This window comes from Meles meles, chromosome 16 (assembly GCF_922984935.1).
Source record: "Meles meles chromosome 16, mMelMel3.1 paternal haplotype, whole genome shotgun sequence".
In the NCBI taxonomy this organism is placed as follows: Eukaryota; Metazoa; Chordata; class Mammalia; order Carnivora; family Mustelidae; genus Meles; species Meles meles.
In genome coordinates, this window is record NC_060081.1 from 40,008,223 (window position 1) to 40,032,388 (window position 24,166).

Here is a 24,166-nt window from a genome sequence, read left to right on the forward strand (position 1 = left end):
TACTTTCCTGTTTCTTTATATTCTTTATAAATTTTTGTTGAAAATTAGATATTTGAATTTAAAAATGTAGTAACTCTGGAAATCAGACCATTTTCCTTCCCTGCAGTTTAAGGGCTTTTGTTTTCCTGATCGTTGTAGGGTATCTCTGTATCAAAGATCTGCCTGAAGTATAAATTTAAGTTCTTCTCGGGTCATTCCCCTGGGCATGCACAATGACTTTCTAATTTCCTCTGTGTATGTGGTTACTTTTGACTGTCTTAGTCTTCAATGTCTGGCTCCAAAAAGGGGACAAAGAGAAAAATGAAGGTGGGGAGGAAAGTGGCAGCATTTTAAGTCCCCTTGAAGTCACTGCAGCCAGAGGGAAAAGGGGTGACAACCATTCAGGGGAGGTGCAACCCACCTCTTCATATTCATTTCTGTGATCAGAAGCAGCAGTCAGTGATCCGAGCAGATTCTTGGTATTTGGAGGACAGGGTCCTTTTTTTCTACCCTGACTCCCACAAGCTGTGTATGAGCTGCTTTGGGAACAAGTGCATTGCTTGCTGCCACAGGGCTGAAGGGTGTGGAATGGGAAATGTCACTGTGCTAAGAGCCAAAATCCACCACAATCAATGTAATTTACCTTCCAAGCCTCCCCCTGGAAGTTTCAAGACTTCAATATAGATCCAAGATCCAAAATGATTACATCAGACAGATTCTGTCATTTCAACTGTTTTCTAGGTAGGGAAAGACTTCTGGTGCTTCCTACTCTGCTATCCTCCGGAAATTCTTGTCATATCATTTAAAATTTTTAAATAATATGAATGTGTTTTATCATATTTCATCAAATGTAAGATTCATTGACTTTAAGATAAACCACTTTATGCACAACAAAACAAGAAAACTAGCCATCAGTTATGACACACTATCCCTTGTAAGATTGTATCCAGCTATCAGAGATGTGAAAATCTAAGAATGTGTGCATCGTAAAAATCACTGAAATATGGTAATAGAGAAAAGTATTCAAAGTATTCTTCACTAATCAAAGATCTATCTCCTATATACTGTACACCTGAAATTAATAGAACACTGTATGTTGAACTACACTGGAATAAGAAAAAAAAAGTTGGGGATGGATGCCTGCGTGGCTCAGTCGTTAAGCCTCTGCCTTTGGCAGGTCATGATCCCAGGGTCCTGGGATCGAGCTCCGCATCAGGCTCCCTGTTCAGTGGGGAGTCTGCTTCTCCCTCTCCCACCCACCCTACTTGCGTTCCCTCTCTCGCTGTCTTTCTCTCTCCCTCTGTCAAATAAGTAAATAAATAAAATCTAAAAACAAAAGTTATACCTCTTAGAAAAATTCAAGGCTGGGATTAAAAAGCAGATTAAATGATCACACATACAAAGGCAATTAAACTGCAGTAATTAATTAAAGCTTTTGTACACATTTAAACTTGTTTCTACAACAGGTACATAAAGTCTTTTGAATAAACCTTTACATATTTCAACTTCAGTAAAACATTAAAGGCAGGGGTGCCTGGGCGGCTCAGTGGGTTAAAGCCTCTGCCTTTGGCTCAGGTCATGATCCCAGGGTCTTGGGATCGAGCCCCGCATCAGGCTCTCTGCTCAGCGGGAGCCTGCTTCCTCCTCTCTCTCTCTCTGCCTGCCTCTCTGCCTGCTTGTGATCTTTCTCTGTCAAATAAATAAATAAAATCTTTAAAAAAACAACAACAACAACAAAACATTAAAGACGTAAGAGCAAACATCTAAAAGAAAATGTATTCAAATCTTGTACTTCACTACACAGTATACTATACTCTTAGATCCTACGGTAAGCGAGAAATACTTATCATAAAGAATTTAAAGAATGTCGGGGTGCCTGGGTGGCTCAGTGAGTTAAAGCCTCTGCCTTCAGCTCAGGTCATGATCCCAGGGTCCTGGTGTCGAGCCCCGTGTTGGGCTCTCTGCTTGGCAGGGATCCTGCTTCCCCCCTACCCTCTGCCTGCCTCTCTGCCTACCTGTGATCTCTGTCTGTTAAATAAATAAATAAAATCTTTAAAAAAAAAAATTTAAAGAATGTTCTATGGATAGCAGAATTAAAATCTTCAGTAACTATGAAAAAGCTCTAACTGTGCATGTCCTCGCAGGCTGCTTCCCGGGGGCATAGTGATTCTGCCTATGTTCACACACAGAGATGTGTGAGTATATATGCGCTGACTGACTCTGGCAAGGGGTTTCAGGTGGCTTTTCCAATAACTGATGCTGACAGCAGATTCCCCAGAGCAAAGGACAGCACTGAGGCAGGAAACTGAGTGACAAGGAATCACAGAGCAATTTTTTTTTTTTAGAGAGGAAGCGTGTGCACGTGAGCTCGCAGGCCCAAGCAGGCAGGGGAGAGGCAGAGAAAGAATCCACTCCCAGCCTGGGGCCTGCAGGGCTCAGTCCCAAGACCCTGAGATCAAAACTTGAGCCAAACACAAGAGTCAGGAGCTTAACCAAGTGAGCCATCCAGGCGCCCCACACAGAGTAATTTTTAATGATCCTTCATTCCTTCTGGTGAGATCAAGGAGAAGGGTCGTTGCTTTAAATTCTCCCTAACAACCGCTGCTACCCTTTTTAATCAAGACAGAGGGTCTCGATTGCCTTTACAGGCCTTGAGATCCAGCTACAATTTAATAGCAACTGTTTTATTTTTAGCACACCTATTTTTTTTTTAAAGATTTTTTTTTTATTTTTATTTATTTATTTGACAGCGAGAGACAGGAGATCACAAGTAGGCAGAGAGGCAGGCAGAGAGAGAGAGAGGGAAGCAGGCTCCCCGCCGAGCAGAGAGCCCGACGCGGGGCTCGATCCCAGGACCCTGAGACCATGACCTGAGCCAAAGGCAGCGGCTTAACCCACTGAGCCACCCAGGCGCCCTAGCACACCTATTTTTATAGTGTCATTCTATGTATGACAAATGATATGGGTTTTCTACTTACCATGGTGGTTTGAAGTTTCTTTTTAGAATGAATGTCTTTATTAAAAAAAAAAGTGTCGAATTTAAATAAGTAAATGGTAATTCAAGTGATATACTAACACAGCCAAAACCCACTAGTTTAATGGCTAAACTGCACAGAAACTGGAAAGTAATTAATGCCTTTCAGTAAAGTATTAAAAAGAAAGAAAGCCTTGGCTGATTCTTCTCAGAACATGCTCTACAAATGAACAAATGAAACAACTGAAGAACTCATGTTAAAATGTGGTAAAATCCTTAAAAACAGGCAATTTAAATCCAGCTTCTTTCAGAAGACAATCTACTAAGCAGAATGGCACTAAGATCAGGAAAACATTCCAAGATCTAATTTTATCAGTTTTTTCCCTTTCTTGCGCCTTATAAATGGGGTGTATTAAGTTCCAAAAATAGTGCTAAATCATTAAACTAAGACAACAGATTTCCTTTCTTTAAGAAAAGAACCAGTTATACTGTCAATTCTTTTCTTAGTAGCACTAAATAACTCAAGAACAAAAATAACTCCTTTTGTAAAACCGAACTGAATCTCTTCTATTTTCTCCGCACAGCGAGCCTTCAGAAAGCTGCCGCTCCTCTAGGCTGTCCGCCCTGAGCTCCCAGCGATGCTGGCAGAGCTGTGACCTCTCAGCACCCGACAAAACAGAGGCCACAGTGCCTTCAGAGTGAGGACCGGTACAGATTCCCTGTTCTGATTGTGATCAGAGCCTGTGGCACATCTACACTGACCCAATTAGGCAAGATTTATGAACCTCACATGGGACGTCAGAGGGCAACTAACAATCAGCATCTCACACGATTTGCCAGTGCAGCTGCAAACTCATTAATCCCTAATAGCAATAAAAATCTTGTTGATCTCAGCATCTGTGCACTGGATTACCAAAGCAGCCACCAAGGAGGCGTGCTCAGCAGGAAAGTCAGTGAACTATCATGGAGAAGAATGAATGAGCAAGCTGTACGAATATTAATATGCCTAGACTTTGCTAAGCGCTGCAACACCAAAACATTATCAACAGGTTCTATCTGCTAGTTAATAAAAACAAATACCGAACTGCTAGGAGTCTATTCATGAAGAGCAATTTAAAGAGGTACAGTCTATCACTGTCGTTTTCTTCTTCTGACCTTCTGTAAGATGCTGATTTCAAAAGGACATGATGACCCTATATCCCCACATTAGAGTTACTCATCCAACTATGAAACAGCCTCATGCAATCCAATGCTCTATGTTTTAACTTTCTAAGAATCTCTTCAAATCTCTTCATGCTCAGTAGAAACTAAGTTTCCTCTAAAGTAGGAGGAGAAAAGTCTGGAAACCTATACCTGTTTTTAAAGATATTATTCATGAGAGACAGAGAGACAAGTGGAAGGAAGAGGCAGAGGCAGAGGGAGAAGCAGGCTCCCCACTGTGCAAGGAGCCTGCCATGGGGCTCGGTCCCAGGACCCTGGGATCATGACCTGACTCGAAGACAGACGCTTCACTGACTGAGCCACCCAGGCACTCCTAGACACCTATACTTCTAACAGTACGTGCTTCCACTTTGGTTTTCGGTAAACAAATTTTTTAACTTAAAAAAGTAACAACATGGGGCTCCTGGGTGGCTCAGTGGGTTAAAGCCTCTGCCTTCGGCTCAGGTGATGATCCCAGGGTCCTGGGATCGAGCCCCACATCGGGCTCAGCAGTGAGCCTGCTTCCTCCTCTCTCTCTGCCTGCCTCTCTACTTGTGATCTCTGTCAAATAAATAAATAAAATCTTTAAAAAAAAAAAAAGTAACAACATTTTCTGGAATGGAAAACATTCTTTGTAACTGCCACAAGTACAAATTCCTACAGGCTTCGTTAGGCTGTCTCAAACCTTGTGTACTTTGTACTTTACTTCTTTTTTTTTTTTTAAGATTTTATTTATTTATTTGATAGAGAGAGAGATCACAAGTAGGCAGAGAGGCAGGCAGAGAGAGGGGGAAGTAAGCTCCCCGCTGAGCAAAGAGCCTGATGCGGGGCTTGATCCCAGGACCCTGGGATCATGACCTGAGCCGAAGGCAGATGTTTTAACCCACTGAACCACCCAGGCGCCCCTGTACTTTACTTCTTTACGCAAGTGTAAGTTTTTTAAAAATCATATTACCTATTTCCTAGTAAAAAGGTCCAATGTTTCTCAATAAAGGCGCAGATATCTTCTTTCCATCGGAAATAACCTTGCCGTCCACTTCCTTCCAGAGACAAGTTGTACATTGCCAGCATGACAACCTGGAACACAAATGCAACAAGGGCTGGGAGATGCGGGCTGGGAGAAAAGCATCGTTAGGGATGCTAACCTTCCAAGGGAAATGGTCGTTGTTTTATATCTGCGTAGGAATGGGTGGGGAACAGAGGGTGGAAAAGAAAGGATAATACCTTGGAATAGTCTCAGTAGAGAATTTTATTTCCTGTTTTGCTTCCATTAGATGAATAGCACTAACCCACTACAGTACGTGCAGTTGTTCCTGATAAACTGTATATGCAGGGCTGAGGTGTGGCTGAACTGATCAGGATAAGCAACTGCCATCCTAAGCAACTAAGCAACGTGTCTTTGCTATTCCCCTCCACAACCCTGTTCCCTGCATCTCTCCATCCTACATGACATGCTAAGCAACTAAGCAATCTAGCTATGGTTACTACTCCCCCCCACCCCATCCCTGCATCTCTCCATCTTTACACAACGTCCTAAGCAACTAAGCAACCTGCCCACTATTACTACCCCCCCCACCCCATCCTTGCATCTCTCCATCTTACACAATGTGGCACTAGATAAGGTGATAACCTCTGGCCGTGAGCCCTCCAGGTACCTGCTACAGCCCACATTTTCTGACTGCTGGGGCTGACCTTTATTAAATATTTTGAAAGTCACCCCTGCCTATATATTCTTCTAAGCCCTTTACAGAGCAGAAACAGAAGACTCTCAGAATTTCAAAGCTGAAAATAATGTTAGTCACCATCTACTCAGTGTTTAGCCATTTTCATACATAGAAATCTTTCTTTGGATGACATTAGCATTAGACAGGGGGCCCTGAGTCAAGAGGTCTGGCTGCTCAGCCCGCTCTGAGGCTCCAAGACACCCCCAGAGCTCCATGTGAAAACTCCTCATCTGGTCCAGCTTGCTTGTTTACAGGTAATGAATTCATGGCCCCAAATTGGGAAGTGTTTTCCAGAAATATAAGTAACACATGTTCACTGTAAAAGATTTCAATAATAGAAGAGCAAAGAAGGAAGTAAAAAACACTCTAAATTAAATCTACCATCAAGAAACAATCACTTCTGAGACATTCAATCACCATGCCTTCAGGCGTTTCTTCTTACATTTACATGCAATTTTGAATTATGTAATTTCATATAAATCGACAAAATGTTATCAGCTATTCAAAACTATGTTTTCCAAGTGCCTGGGTGGCTCAGAGGGTTAATTAAGCCTCTGCCTTCAGCTCAGGTCATGATCTCAGGGTCCTGGGCTCACACCCCACATCGGGCTCTCTACTCGGCGGGGAGCCTGCTTCCCTTCCTCTCTCTCTGCCTGCCTCTCTGCCTACTTGTGATCTCTGTCAAATAAATAAATGAAATCTTATAAATAAATAAGTAAATGAATAAAACAAAACTATGTTTTCAACCTAATAGAAACAATGATTTATTTGAGGCCATTGAAACTGAAAAGGGGACAGAGAATCCATGAAAAGAAACTAATTTGATTCTTCTTTCCAGAAAGAGCACCCTAAAAGTGTAAGGGGGCTATTGAACTGTAATTCAGGCTCCCTACCACCTGTGCTCACAGCTTGAGACCTCTGACGGTCCACAGGATAATCTGACTTCAAGGGCCTGGTAATGCTGAATACTTCTAATAATGCTTACGCTTCCCATTAATTGAGCTCCCCCCTCCTTAGACTCCTGAAACTTACAGACAGCCCACCAAGCAATTAACCTCATGTATGGAGTTTTCACGTTCTTCCACACATTTCTGAAACAGGTCCCCATCAGCCAACAAACATCGTCTTTTTTTTTTTTTTTTTTTTAAATATTTTATTTATTTGACAGAGAGAAATCACAACTAGGCAGAGAGGCAGGCAGAGAGAGAAGAGGAAGCAGGCTCCCCGCGGAGCAGAGAGCCAGACGCGGGGCTCGATCCCAGGACTCTGGGATCATGACCTGAGCCGAAGGCAGAGGCTTTAACCCACTGAGCCACCCAGGCGCCCCCAAACATCGTCTTTAAAACAGTTACTGTCCACTGGGATTTACTATTTAATGGATATGGAATTTCAGCGTGGCAAGATAAAAATGTTCTGAAGATGGACAGCAATGATGGTTGCAAAACAATGTGAATGTACCTAAGGCCACTGAATGATATGCTAAAAAAACAGATAAAATGGTAAACTTTCATGTTATATATATTTTACCACAATTTTAAAAACTTATTGTTCAAGAAATGCTTTAAGGAGAGACTGAAATGAGCTGTTTCTGCCTACTCTGAGAGCGCTCAGACACTTTGATTCACTGTTAATCTCAGTTGTAGAGACACTGTCTGCTACTCTATTTCTGGTATTGGGGGGGGTATGTGTGAAATATTTCATGACTTTAGAAAGTTAAAACTCATATATTTACTGGAAAATAACTTTTTCTATAATCACTTGGTATTTATCGCACAAACTACAAACTCAATATATGAAGGAGATGGTTTTCCTCCTCTCCTGGAATCTGTAATCCTAAGAAAAGGAATCCCAGGTCAGTGTTTGGCTTTCCCACTACCAGCCCAAGCCCATCACTGACAGTGTGTCCCCAGGGCAGAGCTCCAGGCCGGCAGAGCCACAGCAGGCACTTCACCAGCGTGTGCTGGGAAACACCCAGAGAAATAAGGAAAATAGATCATGGTACATTCTCTATCTGCCACAGAAGAGTAAGTGTCCAGTAACAAGTCCCCTACCCTTCCCAAACACATGATCGAGTTTCTCCTGCATTTCCAACTGTGGTTCACAAATCACCGAGGAGAGGACACGAGAAAGGGCATGGAAGAAAGGTCAGGAGACCAGATTCCTTCACTAATGGCATTTTGTGATCAAACAAGCATTTCTACTTATAACTTGGATGAATCAACAAAGTTAAGATCTAAAAAGATAGTAAAGCTACATTCCAATATACTGGTTGGTGATATCGATCAATAGAATCTATCCAAAACCATCAGATTCCCTTTCAGCTCTTTCTTAAGAGTCTGGGTTTTTTATGTACAACTGGAAATACTAGTCAATAGTTTACCAAGACCAGATCTACTAAGCGTTTGACCTACTACTTCATCATACCAGGGTACTATCTCCCATCAGTCTGTCTTCTGGCAGTACAAACATAATATTCAAGTGATGTTAGTCTAATTAAATGTGCAAACTGAACCAATATTCTATCTTCTAAGCAATATACCCAAAAACCGGTTGTTCTTTTCAAAAGAACCTCCACAGGGGGACCTGTGTAGCTCAATAGGTTAAGCCTCTGCCTTGGGCTCAGGTCATTATCTCAGGGTCCTGGGATTGAGCCCGGCATCAGGTTCTCTGCTCAGTGAGGAGCCCGCTTCCCCTCTCTCTTTGCCTGCCTCTCTGCCTACTTGTGATCTCTCTCTGTCAAATAAATAAATAAAATTAAAAAAAAAACAAACCCCCTTGGGGCGCCTGGGTGGCTCAGTGGATTAAGCCGCTGCCTTCGGCTCAGGTCATGATCTCAGGGTCCTGGGATCGAGCCCCGCATCCGGCTCTCTGCTCCGCAGGGAGCCTGCTTCCTCCTCTCTGCCTGCCTCTCTGCCTACTTGTGATCTCTCTCTCTGTCAAATAAATAAATAAAATCTAAAAAAAAAAAAAAAAAAAACCCTCCACAAAACACTCGTATTCTTGCAAATAAACTATACATATTTGCTATTCTTGCTCTTTACGGCTTTTTGAGAAGCTACTTGCAGATCAAATGCAAATCTGCCATGGGTATATGCATCAGAGTAATCTACTAATATTAATCTGACCTTGCCTAGACATAACATCCCATGCACTAATCCCATGCTGAGAAAAACATAATTATAATATTTAGGAGGCTATGGCCTCAGTACAAACTTCCCTCCATTTTCCATGTGTGTATTTGAGTATTTTTACAAAGAATTCCTTTCTCCATATATTTGGAATATGATTTTCATTGTGAAATAAAGTGACCCTCAAAACAGCTGAAAACTCAATGTCTCGAAGTAAGATCCTCATTCTCTGAGTATTCATTCCAATAAATGCTTTAGGGGATCGTCCTCCTGAATTCGAGGGTGAGAGCTTTGTACTCACTTGCTGCCACGTAAGCTTCAGCCTTTCATACTGCTCCTTGCCATCTTCTGAGCAATCGGAACAAGTGAACCTAAAAAAATTATCACCCTTAAGGTAACTGAGCTGTTCCCTCAGCTGACCTAGGAGAAAAACAAAAAGGCACATCACCGGTTTATCTACAGCAGCGTTTATCAGTTTATCAACCAGATTTTCCATGCTTCCCATGTTTTTCCTTTCAGCCAACCCATGACAGCAGGATGGGAATAGGAAGGTAGAAAAGATTTTTGTTTTTCTAACATAGTATATGCCTGTTGAGATCTGTGGTTCCCTAACTTTTACAAGATACTGGAAAAGCAAGTTTTTATTGCTGTCATTGGATTTTCCAACTGTTGATATTCCTGACTCCTATATGTCTCTACATTTTTTTTTTAAGATTTTATTATTTGACAGAGAGAGACACAGTGAGAGGGAACACAAGCAGGGGGAGCAGGAGAGGGAGCAGCAGGCTTCCTGGGGAGCAGAGAGCCCAATGCGGGGCTGGATCCCAGGACCCTGGGATCATGACCTGAGCCAAAGGCAGATGCTTAACGATGGAGCCACCCAGGTGCCCCTCTTTACATATTCTTCCAAGAAACATGTGAGTTCCCACTGCATGCCAGGTACTGGCGTAAGAACTGGAATACAGTACCCAAGACAGTCTGTTCTCAGCATTTGATGAATTTTGAGGGCCACAGATGAGGAAATGTCATCACAACAGCACAGTGGTTCTCCATCCTCACGGTGCATCAGAACCACCCAGGGAGTGGTTTTGGTTTTTTAAAAATATGCCTGGGCCTATCTGACACAGAATGAGTCCATTTCTGAAAATGGGTTTGGATCTCTGCCTTTTTTAATGTTCCTCAGGTGATGCTGATGCTCTGGGAGACAGGACAACCACTGGAATGGAACATGGTGTGTACCATAGGGCAATGTGAGGGCACAGAAAAGGAGGCCCAACCTCTATTAGGAAGATGGGAGGGCTAGAAGAGTGGGGTCTCTAGGGGGCCTGAAGAAGGACTAGAATTGGCCAGGGGAAGAAGGGTACCTGGGGGCTAAAGAGACACACATTCGAGAGGAAATTAAAATGTGCGAAGACCTTAGGATAAGAAAGAATTGTTTGTGGAGAATTAAAAGCTCACCCTAACTGCAAATTTCTGGTTGTGTAGGGACAGGACACTGACAAGAGAAGCTGAAGCTAGCAGGGTCTATCGTGAAAGACTGTTTAAAATACATCCTGCGAGGACAAGGGGAATGCCCCTGAGATTTTCAGGCAGGTGTGTGAATCAATAAGCAGAAACTGCTCAGAAGCAACATTAGCTAATGCATAGAAAGTTCTAGATTTTTTCCTATGAAATGAAATGAAAATGTTAACTTATTAATAGTAACAATTATTCTGAATAGTAAGTCCATCTTAAACACATTTCCACATACCAGAAAATGACCCCTTTCACATGCATATATATATATGTACACACACACACACAGAAATTTCTCTTAGTTATAAACACAAAGAATTCCTCCGGTACATATGTCTTTACTAGTCTCTGCCTAATGTGAAAATCCTGTTTTGGTAAGACTCATGATGGCTGGCAAAGCATGCTCCTTGAGAGCCAGGAAGCTGGCAGATGCAAAGATTAAGTTAAAAGCGTGAGCTATCAGGAAAGCATGTGTGTGTGTGTGTATTTCTTGCCAGCAGATCTAGGAGGCCAGCAAGTGGAAAACAAGAATGGTCCCAGAAAAAGAGCATACTTTTAATCTGCTAATTCTCACTTACTTCAGCATACAACAGCAGTTTTTCATGGGAGTTAACTATTACCAGAGTAACTTGAACTTTAATTCTATACTTACTGGGCCTATTATTTGGCCCCAAATCTGTGACATTATCTTGTTAGAACAATGTGGCTAATTCTTTAAATAACACAGAATTTCCAATTTTCTGATTTTTATTGGATTGCCATCAAGAACGTTAATTTAACAACGTGAGAGTTTAACAGTAATTTTTATTAATACAAATGTCTATGTTTTATATAAATCTGTCATTAACCAACTAAACTAGTAATAAATATAATAATTATCTTTTTATTTAGGTCCATTTTACATTTCATGTTTTGTTCACAGATTAGAAAAACAAACCTTCACACAGGAATTGACAAATGAAAGGAATTGAGAAGCTCCTTACTGGCCGGTATCCATTTTTGGCACTTGTCACAGAAGTAGGACAGCTGCTCCTCCATCCACGACACATCTCCTTCATCACTGTTGAGGGAATCCCCACTCTGATCATGAGACAAGTCCACTGATGCCTGGTCCTCCGATTCCACGATCAGGAGAGTCTCCCCCTCCACCTCCCCCTCCTCCAGCCCTTCTGAGGTAGATGTTCTTGTGGCTTCATCGTCGTGCCGGCTTATCAAACTACTCAGGTGGATGTTACTATCCATCCCTTCCTCTCACAGGTTCCAAAGTCCTTTTCACTAAAAATCCTAAGCTCTGGACACCAAGCTTACAGGGGCTTCTACCAGGATCACAAAGACAGAAATTCTTCAGAAGAGTGTCTGCCTGCTTCTTAACTCAGGAGGGACTTTTAAAGCAGTAATTTAGAACATATAATCCACTGTCCTTTTCTTTGGCCAAGCTGGAAAGGATAGAGACCAAAAAAAGGCTGAAGTCCTCACTAAGCTATCCTCCATCCACACTCGCACACTCACACTTGACACTGTCCCATCAATACTTGACAACCATTTCGGGTCATGTTTTTTGAGATCCTTTTGCCAATAACATCTTCTCTCTTTCTGCTTCAAGTTGCTCAGTCAAAATAATCTGTTCTCCCAAAAGACAAATGTTTTCTTTTTTCCGATTTTGTCTCTCAATGTCTCTGATCACTCCATCATGAAGCCTCTAAAAACGTAAGAAACAGATTTCAGTAACACCTTGAACAGGTGGTTTCCATCCTCGTGCCATTCAATCCGACTAACAGTGCTACTAAAATATACTGAAAACTTTGAGACTCCAGATACGCAATTACTATTTCAACTTTCTCCATAAATGTAAAATGTAATAAACCATCAGATTAATTTGGTGGTGTACTCTACCAGTGTTATTACTAAATGACATCTTACCATATTTTAAGAAATTCCTGAACATTTAGTATAAAGACATAATGGGAAATAACATTAATTTAAAAAGAAAAAACTGCTCCTGTGTTTTAACTTTAAGTTTGATATTCAATGCTTTTTAAAAGACTTGGTGAGATTTACTATAGTAACTCTATGAACTACTTTCCTATTGGCAATTATCCTAGCTCAATAATAAACATCAAAGAAAGAAAAAAAAAGGTTATTGAAATTTAAATAGTCAGGATGCAAGAAAGAACTTGGCTTTTTCTTGTGTGTAAAGAGAAGTAAAAATTATACAGAATTACTAGCCAATTACACAACTGAGAGAGATGGGAAAAATACAGTGCCACTACCAGAGGAAAAAATAAAGGCCCATGAGTGGTAATTATTTTGATAGCAGTAAAGATAGGTAGAAAGTTCCAGAACACGGACCTAGCACCTAAGGTGAGACTTTTTAAAGCAAAAATCCAGTCATTACTAATAATTACCATTTTATAGTTTTTAGGTCACAAAATAATTTTAACAGGGACCTTGTGAGGTAGAGGACTCTCCTGTGAGGGGCCTAGGCCTGAGGTTTTTGGAGTTTTTTGTTTTAAATTATCAAGTCTACTTTAAAAACTCACAAAGTACCTACTTGCCTGACCTCCTCCAGGCCTAGAGTTTCATTCCCTCCTACAGCGGAGTTGGGGAATTTAAGAGTCTTGGGATAGACAACACAACTGAAAACCAACTTTTTGGAACACTGTTCCTTGGCCAGATCTCCAGTGACATTTGACTCCTCCCTCTCCAGTTGCCTGGTCCTATGCTCCTTATACCATGACATATCCACTCACATGCCCTGCCTGCCTCCCAAGGCGCACACCAAGGGCTGGAAACATTCTTCCCAAACCTGCCTCTGAGATCCCACCCTTCCTTTCTCAGACTTCAGAATATGGCTTAGGAGCTTGCTCTCCTGCCACCATTTGCTACCTTCCTCCAACTCCAAGTTTCAATATTTGCTGATTGCCTGTGACTTCCAATTAACTACCTTCCTAACCACCAACACCTCTTCACCATTACTCCCGCAGCATTACTCTTTTTGCTGGTTTCCTGTAAGGATGAGTACCAGTGGCTAGTATGGGGTAGACAGTCAAAAAATGAGAGAAAACTATAGTCATTACGTTATTTCTTGCTTCCTTGAAACTTCAACACACCCACCCTGCCAATCATTTGTTTTGCTCCTTCCCAGGCTGGAAAGAAAGTCCATGGTGACTGGATGTTAAATAAACACATGTTATTCTGGCCAATCTTTGCTTCACCTAACTTCCAAATATCTAGATCTTTCTGCTCTTCCCCTCTCTAGCACAGTGATACTCAAGCTGGCCTGCATGTTAGAATTTCCTGGGTAGCTTTTAAAAGATACCCAAGCCAGATTGCTCATCTCCAAGAAATTCTGATTTAAGAGGCCTGGAGTAGGTTACGTTGTAAAAACTTCTAAGGAACATGAGATATGTAGCTAGTTCAGAACCAAGTTCTTACCCACCCTACTCCATACTCTTTGAAAATCCCTGCCCTCAGTGATCTCCAAGCTAATTAGGACACACTACCCTCTACTTCATCTCAAATTTCTTGATCTCATTTCCTTTCACTTCTTAGAAGAGAAACTCTCCTGCCTCTGTTCCAAAAGCTACCTCCCTATAAGAAGCCATACTTTCCCCCAATCTCTAACTTCTTTCATGCCCTGCCATGGTTCATCTCAATACCTCCTCCACCAAATTCTTACACCATCACACCTTTCTCTGATTTCCAGACTGTGAACAACGAGGACCAAGACCTCATCTGCTTCATCTCTGTATATCAAGCACACTGCTCAGCCCAATGCAAGAAAGACTGTTTACTAGCTCACCCAGTTCATTACTTCCATCCTTAGCAAACTAGGCTCAACCCTAACACACGTGCTAACCTAATTGCCTGTTGTCACATTCAACGTTCAGCACGGCTGTGAATCAGTTACAGATTCAGGAACGCCTATCCTTCCTTATCTTTGATTCCCAACATGCCTAGTGTGGAGCCTGACACTAGGTCCTTAAACATGGTGAGATCGGTCATTTAAAATGCGCCAACTAGAGTAAAGAAAATAGGAACTGAGAGATACAGAATGGACAGCTAATCTACCCATCAGTAAGTCACAGTTATTTCCAGAAATAAAAGAACCGTAAAAAAGAAAATAGTTCTCAGAATCTAGTTTCCATAACAAACTGCTCCGTTAAGACAAAAGACACCCCCCCCCCAAAAGCATCCACCAAATTACCTTAGCCAAAGGCACATAAAGTGAATGCCGGGAAGTCTCCTTAACCCTGGGATCAAAACCTCACTTGCACTGAAACACATCAGGATTGAGCCTCAACCTTGGGCCTGGGTTTGGGGAGAAGCCAACAACTTGCTGAGTGCACCCCACGTAAACCCCTTCCCCGACTCGACTTTGCAGCGGCCCAGGTGAGACGCTGAAAAAGTCCGTGTCACGCAGGCTGGCGGTGACTTGGGAACAGGACCGCCGACCACGCCGCGGGCGAGTCTCAGCGAGAGCCAGGCAGCTAAGGCGCCGAGGCGTCGGGGCGCCCGGGGTCGCCCGGTGCCTCCCGGCGCACGCGGCCTCGGGGACTGCGGCGCCCAGGACCCGGCGGGCGGCAGCCGGGGCGCAATCGCGAGAGCGCGGGGGAGCCGGGACGCGCTGCCGCGCAGCCCACGACAGAAGGAAAGACGAGGAGCAACGGAGAACCACGCGAAGACAGATCAGGGGGCCAGAGGTCGCCGTCGCCGCGGCCACCGCGCGGGCCCCGGAAGAGGCGGTCACGTGACACCGACCTGCCGGTCCTGCCGCTGCTTCAGATGCACGCCGGCCACGGTGGCCGCCGTCAGCACCACCGAGAGACCTAGCACCGTCTTTGAGCTCCTCGACATCCCCGCGCCGGCCACTGCGGCCTCCTCCTACCCGCCGGGGGCCCGGGCCGTCGCCGAACGATTCTCTGCGGGTGCGGGTCAGGCTCGACCGCTCGAGCGCAGAGCCCCGGCCGCCGGGTACGCAGCCCGCCGCGCTAGGCGCGAGCAATCGACAGTCGAGCGGCGTTCTCCGCGCCGCGGAAAACGTGTGTGCGGTTGAGGTCCTGGGACAGGAGTGCCTCTTCCCAAATCCTCCCGACCCTGGCACGCGCGCGCGCGCGCGCACACACACACAGACACACACACACACCTGTCCCCTCTGAGCGCGATGGTGACCCGGGTCCTTTGCTCCATACCAGCTTCACCAAACTCAGCCTCATTGCCCCTTTGGCGGGGCAGATGCCACCAGAAGATGGAGTTCTTGCTTGAAAATTCATAATTAAATGTTGTAGACATCTTGGTGCTATGTGCTGGCGGGTCAGGCTCTGATTTTTCTTAAAACAGAAAGCCTTCTGGCTAAAGAACATGCTAACTGAGCAGCGACGCCTCCTTGCCTCCAGATAAGAAAAGCGCTGGTGGACTTGTTTCCCCTGTAATCTTTAAGAGGTCTCCTTTATACATTTGGAACTTCAGTTCGCGCACCGGGAAGATAGGATTCCTGATTCCCACATTACTAGGAAAATGAATGAATGAATGAATGAATGAATGAATGCTAGAATGAGTCAGGCATTTTGCAAGACATCATTTTCACTTTTCCTTATGGTAGAAAGAAGCTTGGCTTGCATAAACTAAAGTATCTGGTAGAGCACCCAATGGAGAAGATTCCCATTAAGTCATTCTTTCCCACTGGAGTTCTCAGGGAGCAAGCTTCTTCCCATGGAAGCAGCTGTGGACAATGTTAATTAGGGCCAGGTCTTGGTTAGCATCACCCAAGGGCTTCTCCAGCATTCATTTCTGTGGAGCTTTGCTAGTCCGGTTTCTGTTATTTCACCGCAAATGGCATGAGGTGATTATTGCTCTTAAGAAATGTAATAAAAATTTTTTTAAAAATTTATTACTTTTTTGAAATCACATTTTGTCCACAGTAATTTTCTCAGCCAAAGGAGAATGTACCATTGAATTGGAAAACTGGGTTCCTGCCTTAATAGACCGTGAAGTTAGAAGAACTTTAATTCAAGGCATATTTGTATACTTCTAATTAAAAAAAAGCTATATTAGACTGCTTTTCACCTGTTGTGGACTCTAGATATTTTTCTCTGTGCGTCATTGAGCCTTCAGCAGAGCTACACGACCTTAGAATTTTGTCAGAGTCAGATGGTCTTCCATCCTATTGTGACTAATTTTTCAATTTGTTTTCTTTAAATGTAATTTTATTCTACTTTTAAAAATCCTTTATGTGTTAACAGTGTCAGATGAAAGAGTGGGTTATCTGTTTAAGTATTTATGATCCTCAGCAGGGCATTTTGTGTAATTACTGCCACATAAATGACTGAAATGTGAGAGAATGACTGTAGACTCCTATATCCAATAATCACAAGAAAAGAGACAGGGAGACAGTTGACAAGTGGCAGTTGTTATGGACTGCATATTTGTGTCCTCCTGAAACTCTTATGTTGAAATCCTAACCCCTTAGTGGGGTGGTATAGGAGATGGGGCCTTTGGGAAGTAGATAGGTTTAGATAAGGTCATGAGGGTAGACCCCTCCCAGGATGGATTAGTGTCCTTATAAGAAGAGCAAGAGACTAGAGCTTGCTCTCCACTGTGAGGACATAGCAAGAAGACACATCTCCAGACCAGGAAGGACCCTCGCTGGAACCCAACCAGGGCTGGCACCCTGATCTTAGGGTTCCCAGGCTCTATAACTGACAAATTTCTGTTGTTTAAGCCATGCAGTCTTTGGTATTTTTGTTATAGCAGCCCAAGCTAAGACAGCAATGTACTGTTCCCCAAAGTTAAGCATGGGTGTGGATTCCTGCTCCAGAGTCAGTATCACCTAATAGCTAAGATTCAAGACCCAGTTCTCTCAGAACCTTCCAGCAACTCTCCTCCAGGAGCCGGAGGCTGATTGGTCTTGAATTCTTCACTCTCTTTTTCTCAGTGGTAAATCATCACTTATGCCAGCTAAAAGTCCTAGCTAACCATGGAAAAGTCCTGCCTAACCATTGCAGAATCTCAGTAAGAGGTGCTCCTGAAATAATCACAAGAGGTAAGTAGAGGCAGAGCTCCTACTACAAGGTAGAAGGCATAAAATTGAGACCCACCCATCCACGGGAGAGTTAAAAAAATCGCTTCATAATATTGGCACTTAGCACATTAACAAGCTGCATGCATTTCAAAGCTTTTTATCCCTTTACTATCTTCTCTCCATTTCCTCCACCCCCAGCTCCCACTATTCTACTCTCTGCTTCTGTGACTTTGACTTTCTTAGGTTCCACGTATAAGTGAGATCATACTGTATTTGTCTTTCTGTCTCTGGCTTATTTCACTTACCGTGATACCCTTCAGGTTCATCCACGTTGTTGCAAATGGATTTCCTTCTTTTCCATGGCAGAATAATATCTGTGTGTGTGTGTGTGTGTGTGTGTGTGAGAGAGAGAGAGAGAGAGAGAGACATATTCTTTATCCATTCATCGGTCAATGGAGAACTTACAGTGTTTCCATATCTTGGCTAACATAGGAATATCCTCAAAATCCTGATTTTATTTCCTTCGGATTTATACACAGAAGTGCAGTTGCTGAATCACATGGTAGTTCTATTTTTAATTTCTTGAGGAATCTGCATACTGTTTTTCATAGTGGCTGTACCAATTAATATTCCTACCTACTTTATTCCATATCCCCACCAACACTTCTTACTTCTTGTCTTTTTGAAGACAGCCATTCTGACAGGTGTGAGGTGATACCTCTTTGTGGTTATAATTTGTGTTTTCCTGATTTTCCTGACAGTTAGTGATGTCGAGCACCTTTTCATCTACCTGTTGACATTTCAGTTATAAGACGAATGAGTTCTGGGGTTTTAATGTACAGCATGATGACTACAGTGAACCATACTGTGTTGTATACTTGGAATTTGCTAAGAGAGTAGATCTTAAGTGTTCTCATCACTCCCCAAAAGGGGAGCAATTCGAAGTGATGGACGGGTCCATGAGTCTGATTGTAGTCATTATTTCACAACGTGCAGGTGTATCAAATCACCACATTGGACGCTGTAAATATAAACAATTTTTACTTGTAAATTATGCCTCAATAAAGTTAGGAAGACAGGAAATTGTAAGAAAATTTTTAAAGCACCAAGAAGAAAAAAATACATTATATATATACACATACATACACAAAAAGAAAAGACAAGAAGGACTGATACGTGTCACAACATGGATGAACCTGGAAACCTTGAAAACAGTACGCTAAGTGTAAGAGGCACAAAAGACTAGGTATTCTATGATTCCATTTATATAAAGTGTCCGGAATAGGCAAATCCATAGAGACAGAAAGTAGATTACTGTTTGCCAAGGGCTGAGGGATTTGGGGATGGGGACTGACTGCAAATGAGTTTCTTTTGGGGATAATTAAAATGTTCTAGAATCAGATCATGTGGATGGGTGCACAACTTTGACTCTGCTAAAACCCACTGAACTGGGCACTTTAAAGGGTAAATTTTATTGTGTATTAATAATTTCACTGGAGCTGTTAAAAGAAGGTAAAAAAAGGCTGTTGGTATGTATCAACTCCTTTCTTCTTCACAATGACCCTACAAAATGGGTGCTGTTGGTGTCCCCATTTTACAGGTGAGGAAACTGAGGCACAGAGTGCTATATAACTTGCCCAGAGTCCCTAGCCAGAAAGTTAAAGAGCGACCTAATTGGTTTTTAATTTTGTTTTCAAAGACATAAAAGATTAAATTTGCTTGGTTTAAAGTTTAAAACAGAGAACTTGTATCTTCTGTCAATAGATACAAGGAGAATGCATGTATCTAGAATTTTCCAATCCTGTATTTTAGCGACTTAAAAAGTGGGAGGGGAGAGCTAGGCAAGAGAGGGAGGAGAGGAAAGAGGGAGGAAGACAGGACTCCCCTGCCCATGGGAGAAGGGAGAGAGAGAGAAAGAGAACAGAAAAACCACCAGGAACCCGCCATAGGTTCTGGGAGAATAGCATTCACCTCTCTCGGATGTCCATCGGAAAATGGACTTCTGAGAGATGTGCTCCATTCACGTGGCCCCTTGGGGATTCTGTTCCTCCCTTTGCTAGGAGAGCCTTGCAGCACCCAGCAGAATAGTGTTCTCAGAAGATGGTCTCTGTGAGCTAGGCTCTGCAGGAACAAAGAGATGGGAAGCAGGGATTCTGGCTTCACTCCGGGGACAATCCCTTACCTTTGGGGCCTCAATTTCCTCCTCTGTATTATGGGTACAATGATATGTCTGCTACCTCCTTTTTTTTTTTTTTTTTTTTAAGATTTTATTTATTTACTTGACAGAGAGGCAGGCAGAGAGAGGGGAAGGGAAGCAAGCTCCCTGCCAATCAGAGAGCCTGATGTGGTGCTCGATCCCAGGACTCTGGGATCATGACCTGAGCGGAAGGCAGAGGCTTTAACCCACTGAGCCACCCAGGCGCCCCTGTCTGCTACCTCCTTAGAGTTAATATCACACCTGCCTCAAAAGCCAGGTGGTGATAATGCAAGTTGGAGCATCCCAGCCAGGGAGTCTTGGGGGGCCCTGGGGAGAGGGGGAAGGCTCCTGTCACCACTGCTGCTGGGAGTGGCCCTCAATCCTTGCTTCACATATTTAGGAAATGTCACTTCGTTTGCAGCTCTGTGGGCCTTCTGGTGACATCTCAGTGGGGGTCAGCAGTAAGGACTCTCACGGACCTTGCCCAAATCCTGGAGGAGTTTCATTGTTTCCAAATACTTGGTGGGACCGAGTTCTTTTGGATTCAAAATCCAATCACATTATCAGAAAAAAAAATGTCAACATTACCATTGTTAATAGAAGAAAAGAGCTAAGTAGAGAATTTAATATAATTTCGACTGCTTGGGGCACCTGGGTGGCTCAGTCCGTTAAGCATCTGCCTTCAGCTTAGGTCGTGATCCCAGAGTCCTGGGATCCAGCCCTGCATGGGACTTCCTGCTCAGTGGGAAGCCAGCTTCTCCCTTTCCTTCTGCCCCTCCCCCAGCTTGTGTGTGCATGCTCTCTCTCTCTCTCTCTCTCAATCTAATAAATTTAAAAAATTTTAAATTACAAATCTTAGAAAATCTTTTTAAAAAAGACTTGATCAGGATTTCTGTGCAGACACTTTATTATTTTTTTTTCTTAAGTTTATTTTTTTAGTAATCTTTATACCCAACGTGGGGCTTGAACTCACAAACCCGAGATCAAGGGTCATACATTCTTAAGACTGAGCCAGCCAGGCACCCCTCCGTGCAGATTTAAACATAAAACTTGGTATAAAAAAAAGACACAGAGAAACAAGCTATAGTTTTGCATTTAAAAAAAAATATCACGGAGTCGTTATCAGGAGATTTTTATATGGATTCAATATTTGAATCTGCCCCAACACTTTGCTTTTGTTTTTCTTCTCATAATAATAGAGTATCATAGTTTTTTTAATCTTTTTTAAAAAGAATATATATAAAGACAATGTAAATAATGATCATCCATGACGCTGCATCTCAGAATCTCATGCTCTACAAACTGAGCTAGCCAGGAGCCCTTCCATGAAGCTCCCTCCAGCTGATCCCAGCAAGCTATATAAATACCCCTTTTTTATGTTTATCAGGATGATACAAAGATTTGGAAACATGGTGAGTTTAACACAATTTGTTTTGTGGACCAGAACTTCTGAACCTCTCATCTCTCGGCCTTTCTTCTAGTGTCCTGGTATCCTGAGATCATATGAACTCCCACCCCTCTCGATTTTGGACTGATGTGCTGAGAATGACCACTGTTCTCCGCTGCTGTCCCCATAGAAGGACAGTGGTGCTCTATTCACAACTGCTGTCGCTTCAGTGTTGGTTTTGATGGGAGCTGGAAATGGGGCCATTGGTGACATTAAAACAGGAAGACTCAGAAGCCTGTTTGCTCAAACTCAGGTGTACTGGAAGCCTGTGGGCTTTAGATGGCTAGCTACCCCACCCTCGCTGAGCTGTTTTCAACCCTTGAAGTCCCTTTTGAAATTGCTTGCTTGCAGGATCATTCTTTCTATGTCAAATCCCTGGGAGACACAACGACTGCCATCAGCCTGAGCTTAATTTGTAAGACAAAGATATAAATCTGACCTTCTGAAAAAGCTCTATGGCTCTGCATTCCTAGGGGAGGAAGCCGGGACGGCCCTCTGCCTTCCCCTCCAGCCTTTTACAAGGAGGAGGAGACATCAAAAAGAAGTACAGTTGGAAATCAGGGGTTTGGAGAAGAACTAAAAAATGAAAACTAAGTCGGGGGTGTACAATCATCTCCCTCCGTTTGAACAATGTGGTCACACAATGCTTGTTCCACCTTAACTCATACAAGGGCGGGATTTGAAGAAAAAAAAAAAAATGTCTTCACTACCCAGTGTATAATTTGGCTTGTGTTTTGTGGGCTTGAATCAGGGCCAGGTCTTTGCAGGTATTATGGGAAAGCTGGGTTTCCAAGTCACTTCTGTTTTAGGGAATATTAATCATCAGTACTCTGGTGGGAGATATTAATAGGAAGGCATAGGTTTAAAGTAGGATAAACGGTGGGCACGAGTGTAGCAGGTGTGGGCAGACGCCTAGGGCAACGGATGAGAAGGTTGTATGGGGCACGTCTCCTATAGAAAGAGGAGGCAGCGAGGGGGCTAGTTTTGTTTAGGAAGAAGGTGGAGGGTGTCAGCTGGATTGGCACCAGTGTCTGATCTTTGCATAAATGTGCCAATCTCAACACCAAATGATTCCAGAAATATCACAGCACATGATACCCTCTAAAGCACCCTTATGACTATTTAAAAAGCAAACCCGGAGCTCTGCTCGTGTAGGGCCCTGTAGTGGGCTTTAACAGACAGGGAATACAATAGGGCCCCATCTTCTTCAGGTTTAACTTCTAAAGTCAGCCCTCAACTTGTCAAGCAAAAATCACAGTCGAGACTGCCCTTGAAAATCGCTTGGAGACCATAGACTTCATTTCGGTAAGTCCGACACAGTTTTTTTTGTCTGGCCCTGAAATTGATTGCTGTGAATTCAGTGGAGGATTTATTTAATTTACTGGGAATTCTGTGTAGGAGAGTTGTCTCTTCTCTCTCATTTAGTAATGTATGCAATCATTCATTTATATCCGCGAGGACTCACACGTACTTATTTTGTACTTTGGTTTATAACACAGCATTACTTTAACTTGCAGGTTGAATTGTTAAAGCTTTGACCATGGGAAGCCCTTTCAGCTGGCTCCTGTACTCTTTGACATATCCCCACCAATGTGGGTTTTTCTTTTTTTCATACTTGCTTACTTTCTGGCATACAAGCTAGCATCATTTGTTGAAAAGACTCCTTTCCCCCGCTCCACAAACTTTGTTGTGAACTTGACCACCCTGTTAAAAATTATTGACCTTATACATGAGGGTTTACTTCTGGCCTCTCTATTCTGTCCCGTTGTTCTGCATGTCTGTCCTTATGCCAGACAGAACAACACCGTTTTGATTACTGTAAGTTTATAATAAGTTTTGAAATCAAATCTGAGTCCTCCAACTCTGATATTTTTCCAGATTGCTTTGGCAATTTGGGGTCCCACGAGATGGTATATGAATGTTAGGACTGGTGTTTCTAGTTCTGCAAGGAATACCACTTGGATTTTGATAGGGATTGCATAGGAGCACTTAGGGGAATATTGTCACCTTAGCAATGCTACGTCTTCCATTTCATCGGGAAATGTTTTTCCATTTATTTATATCTTTCTTTAACTGGGGGGGAGGGCAATATTTGGGGTTTCCAGTGTATAAGTCTTTCTCTTCCTTTGTTAAATTCATTCCCAAGTATTTTATTATTTCTGATGCTGTTTTCTTTTCTTTTCTTTTTTTAAAAAATATTTTATTAATTTATTTGACAAAGAAAGAGATCACAAGTAGGCCGAGAGCAAGGGGGAAGCAGGCTTCCCACCGAGCAGAGAGCCGGTCGCAGGGCTCAATCCCAGGACCCTGAGATCATGACCTGAGCCGAAGGCAGAGGCTTAACCCACTGAGCCACCCAGGTGCCCCCTGATGCTGTTTTAAACAGAGTTGTTTTCTTAATTCCTTTCTTGGATTGTTCTTTGTTCATGAATAGAAATGCAGCTGGGTGACTCAGTTAAGCACCTAACTCTTGATTTTGGCTCAGGTCATGATCTTTGGGTCTTTTCTTTTTTTTTTTTTTAAAGATTTTAATTATTTATTTGACAGAGAGAAATCACAAGTAGGCAGAGGGGCAGGCAGAGGGGGAGGTGGGGAAGGAAGCAGGCCCCCTGCTGAGCAGAGAGCCCTGATGCAGGGTTCAGTCCCAGGACCCTGAGATCAGAACCTGAGCCGAAGGCAGAGGGTTAACCCACTGAGCCACCCAGGTGCCCCCTGATCTTGAGGTCTTGAGATAAAGCCCCACGTGGGGCTGTGCACTCAGTGGGGAGTCTACTTGAGATTCTGTCTCTCCCCCATCTTTCCTTACTCATGCTCTCTCTCGCTCTCTAAAATAAATAAATCTTTTTTAAAATGCAGGTGATTTTTGTACATTGATCTTGTATCCTGTGACTTTGCTAAATTTATAGTGTATAGACTCTTTAGGGGTGTCTGTGTATAAAAGTTTGTTATTTGTGAATGGAGATAATTTCACTTCTTCCTTT

At 42.9% G+C, this 24,166-nt stretch overlaps 2 protein-coding genes across 3 annotated transcripts in view; both read right to left on the bottom strand.

The window, feature by feature from the left end:
* Positions 1-11,768, bottom strand: part of KAT14 (lysine acetyltransferase 14) — a 36,424-nt gene extending 24,656 nt beyond the window's left edge. For both annotated transcript variants that reach the window (XM_045981364.1, XM_045981363.1), the window contains exons 1-3: positions 11,504-11,768; positions 9,307-9,425; positions 5,109-5,230 (exon numbers count right to left, since the gene is read on the bottom strand). In XM_045981364.1, the coding sequence (XP_045837320.1) occupies positions 5,109-5,230; positions 9,307-9,425; positions 11,504-11,762 (500 nt within the window). In that variant the 5' untranslated portion in view covers positions 11,763-11,768. The remainder of the gene's footprint in view (positions 1-5,108; positions 5,231-9,306; positions 9,426-11,503) is intronic.
* A 290-nt stretch (positions 11,769-12,058) lies between these two features.
* On the bottom strand, positions 12,059-15,460 carry LOC123926965 (protein PET117 homolog, mitochondrial). Its single transcript, XM_045981365.1, has 2 exons — positions 15,282-15,460; positions 12,059-12,219 (listed from the first exon to the last, which is right to left on the bottom strand). The coding sequence occupies exons 1-2, from the start codon at positions 15,375-15,377 to the stop codon at positions 12,070-12,072; spliced, it is 246 nt and encodes an 81-aa protein (XP_045837321.1). The 5' UTR covers positions 15,378-15,460; the 3' UTR covers positions 12,059-12,069.
* Between the last annotated feature and the right edge of the window lie 8,706 nt (positions 15,461-24,166).

Bases quoted from the DNA above. Each gene is read 5' to 3' on its own strand.
- LOC123926965 (XM_045981365.1), bottom strand. From the start codon at position 15,377: ATGTCGAGGAGCTCAAAGACGGTGCTAGGTCTCTCGGTGGTGCTGACG. The intron at 12,220-15,281 runs GTCGGTGTCACG...TTACGTTTTTAG, and splicing joins AGCAGCGGCAGGACCGGCAG to AGGCTTCATGATGGAGTGAT.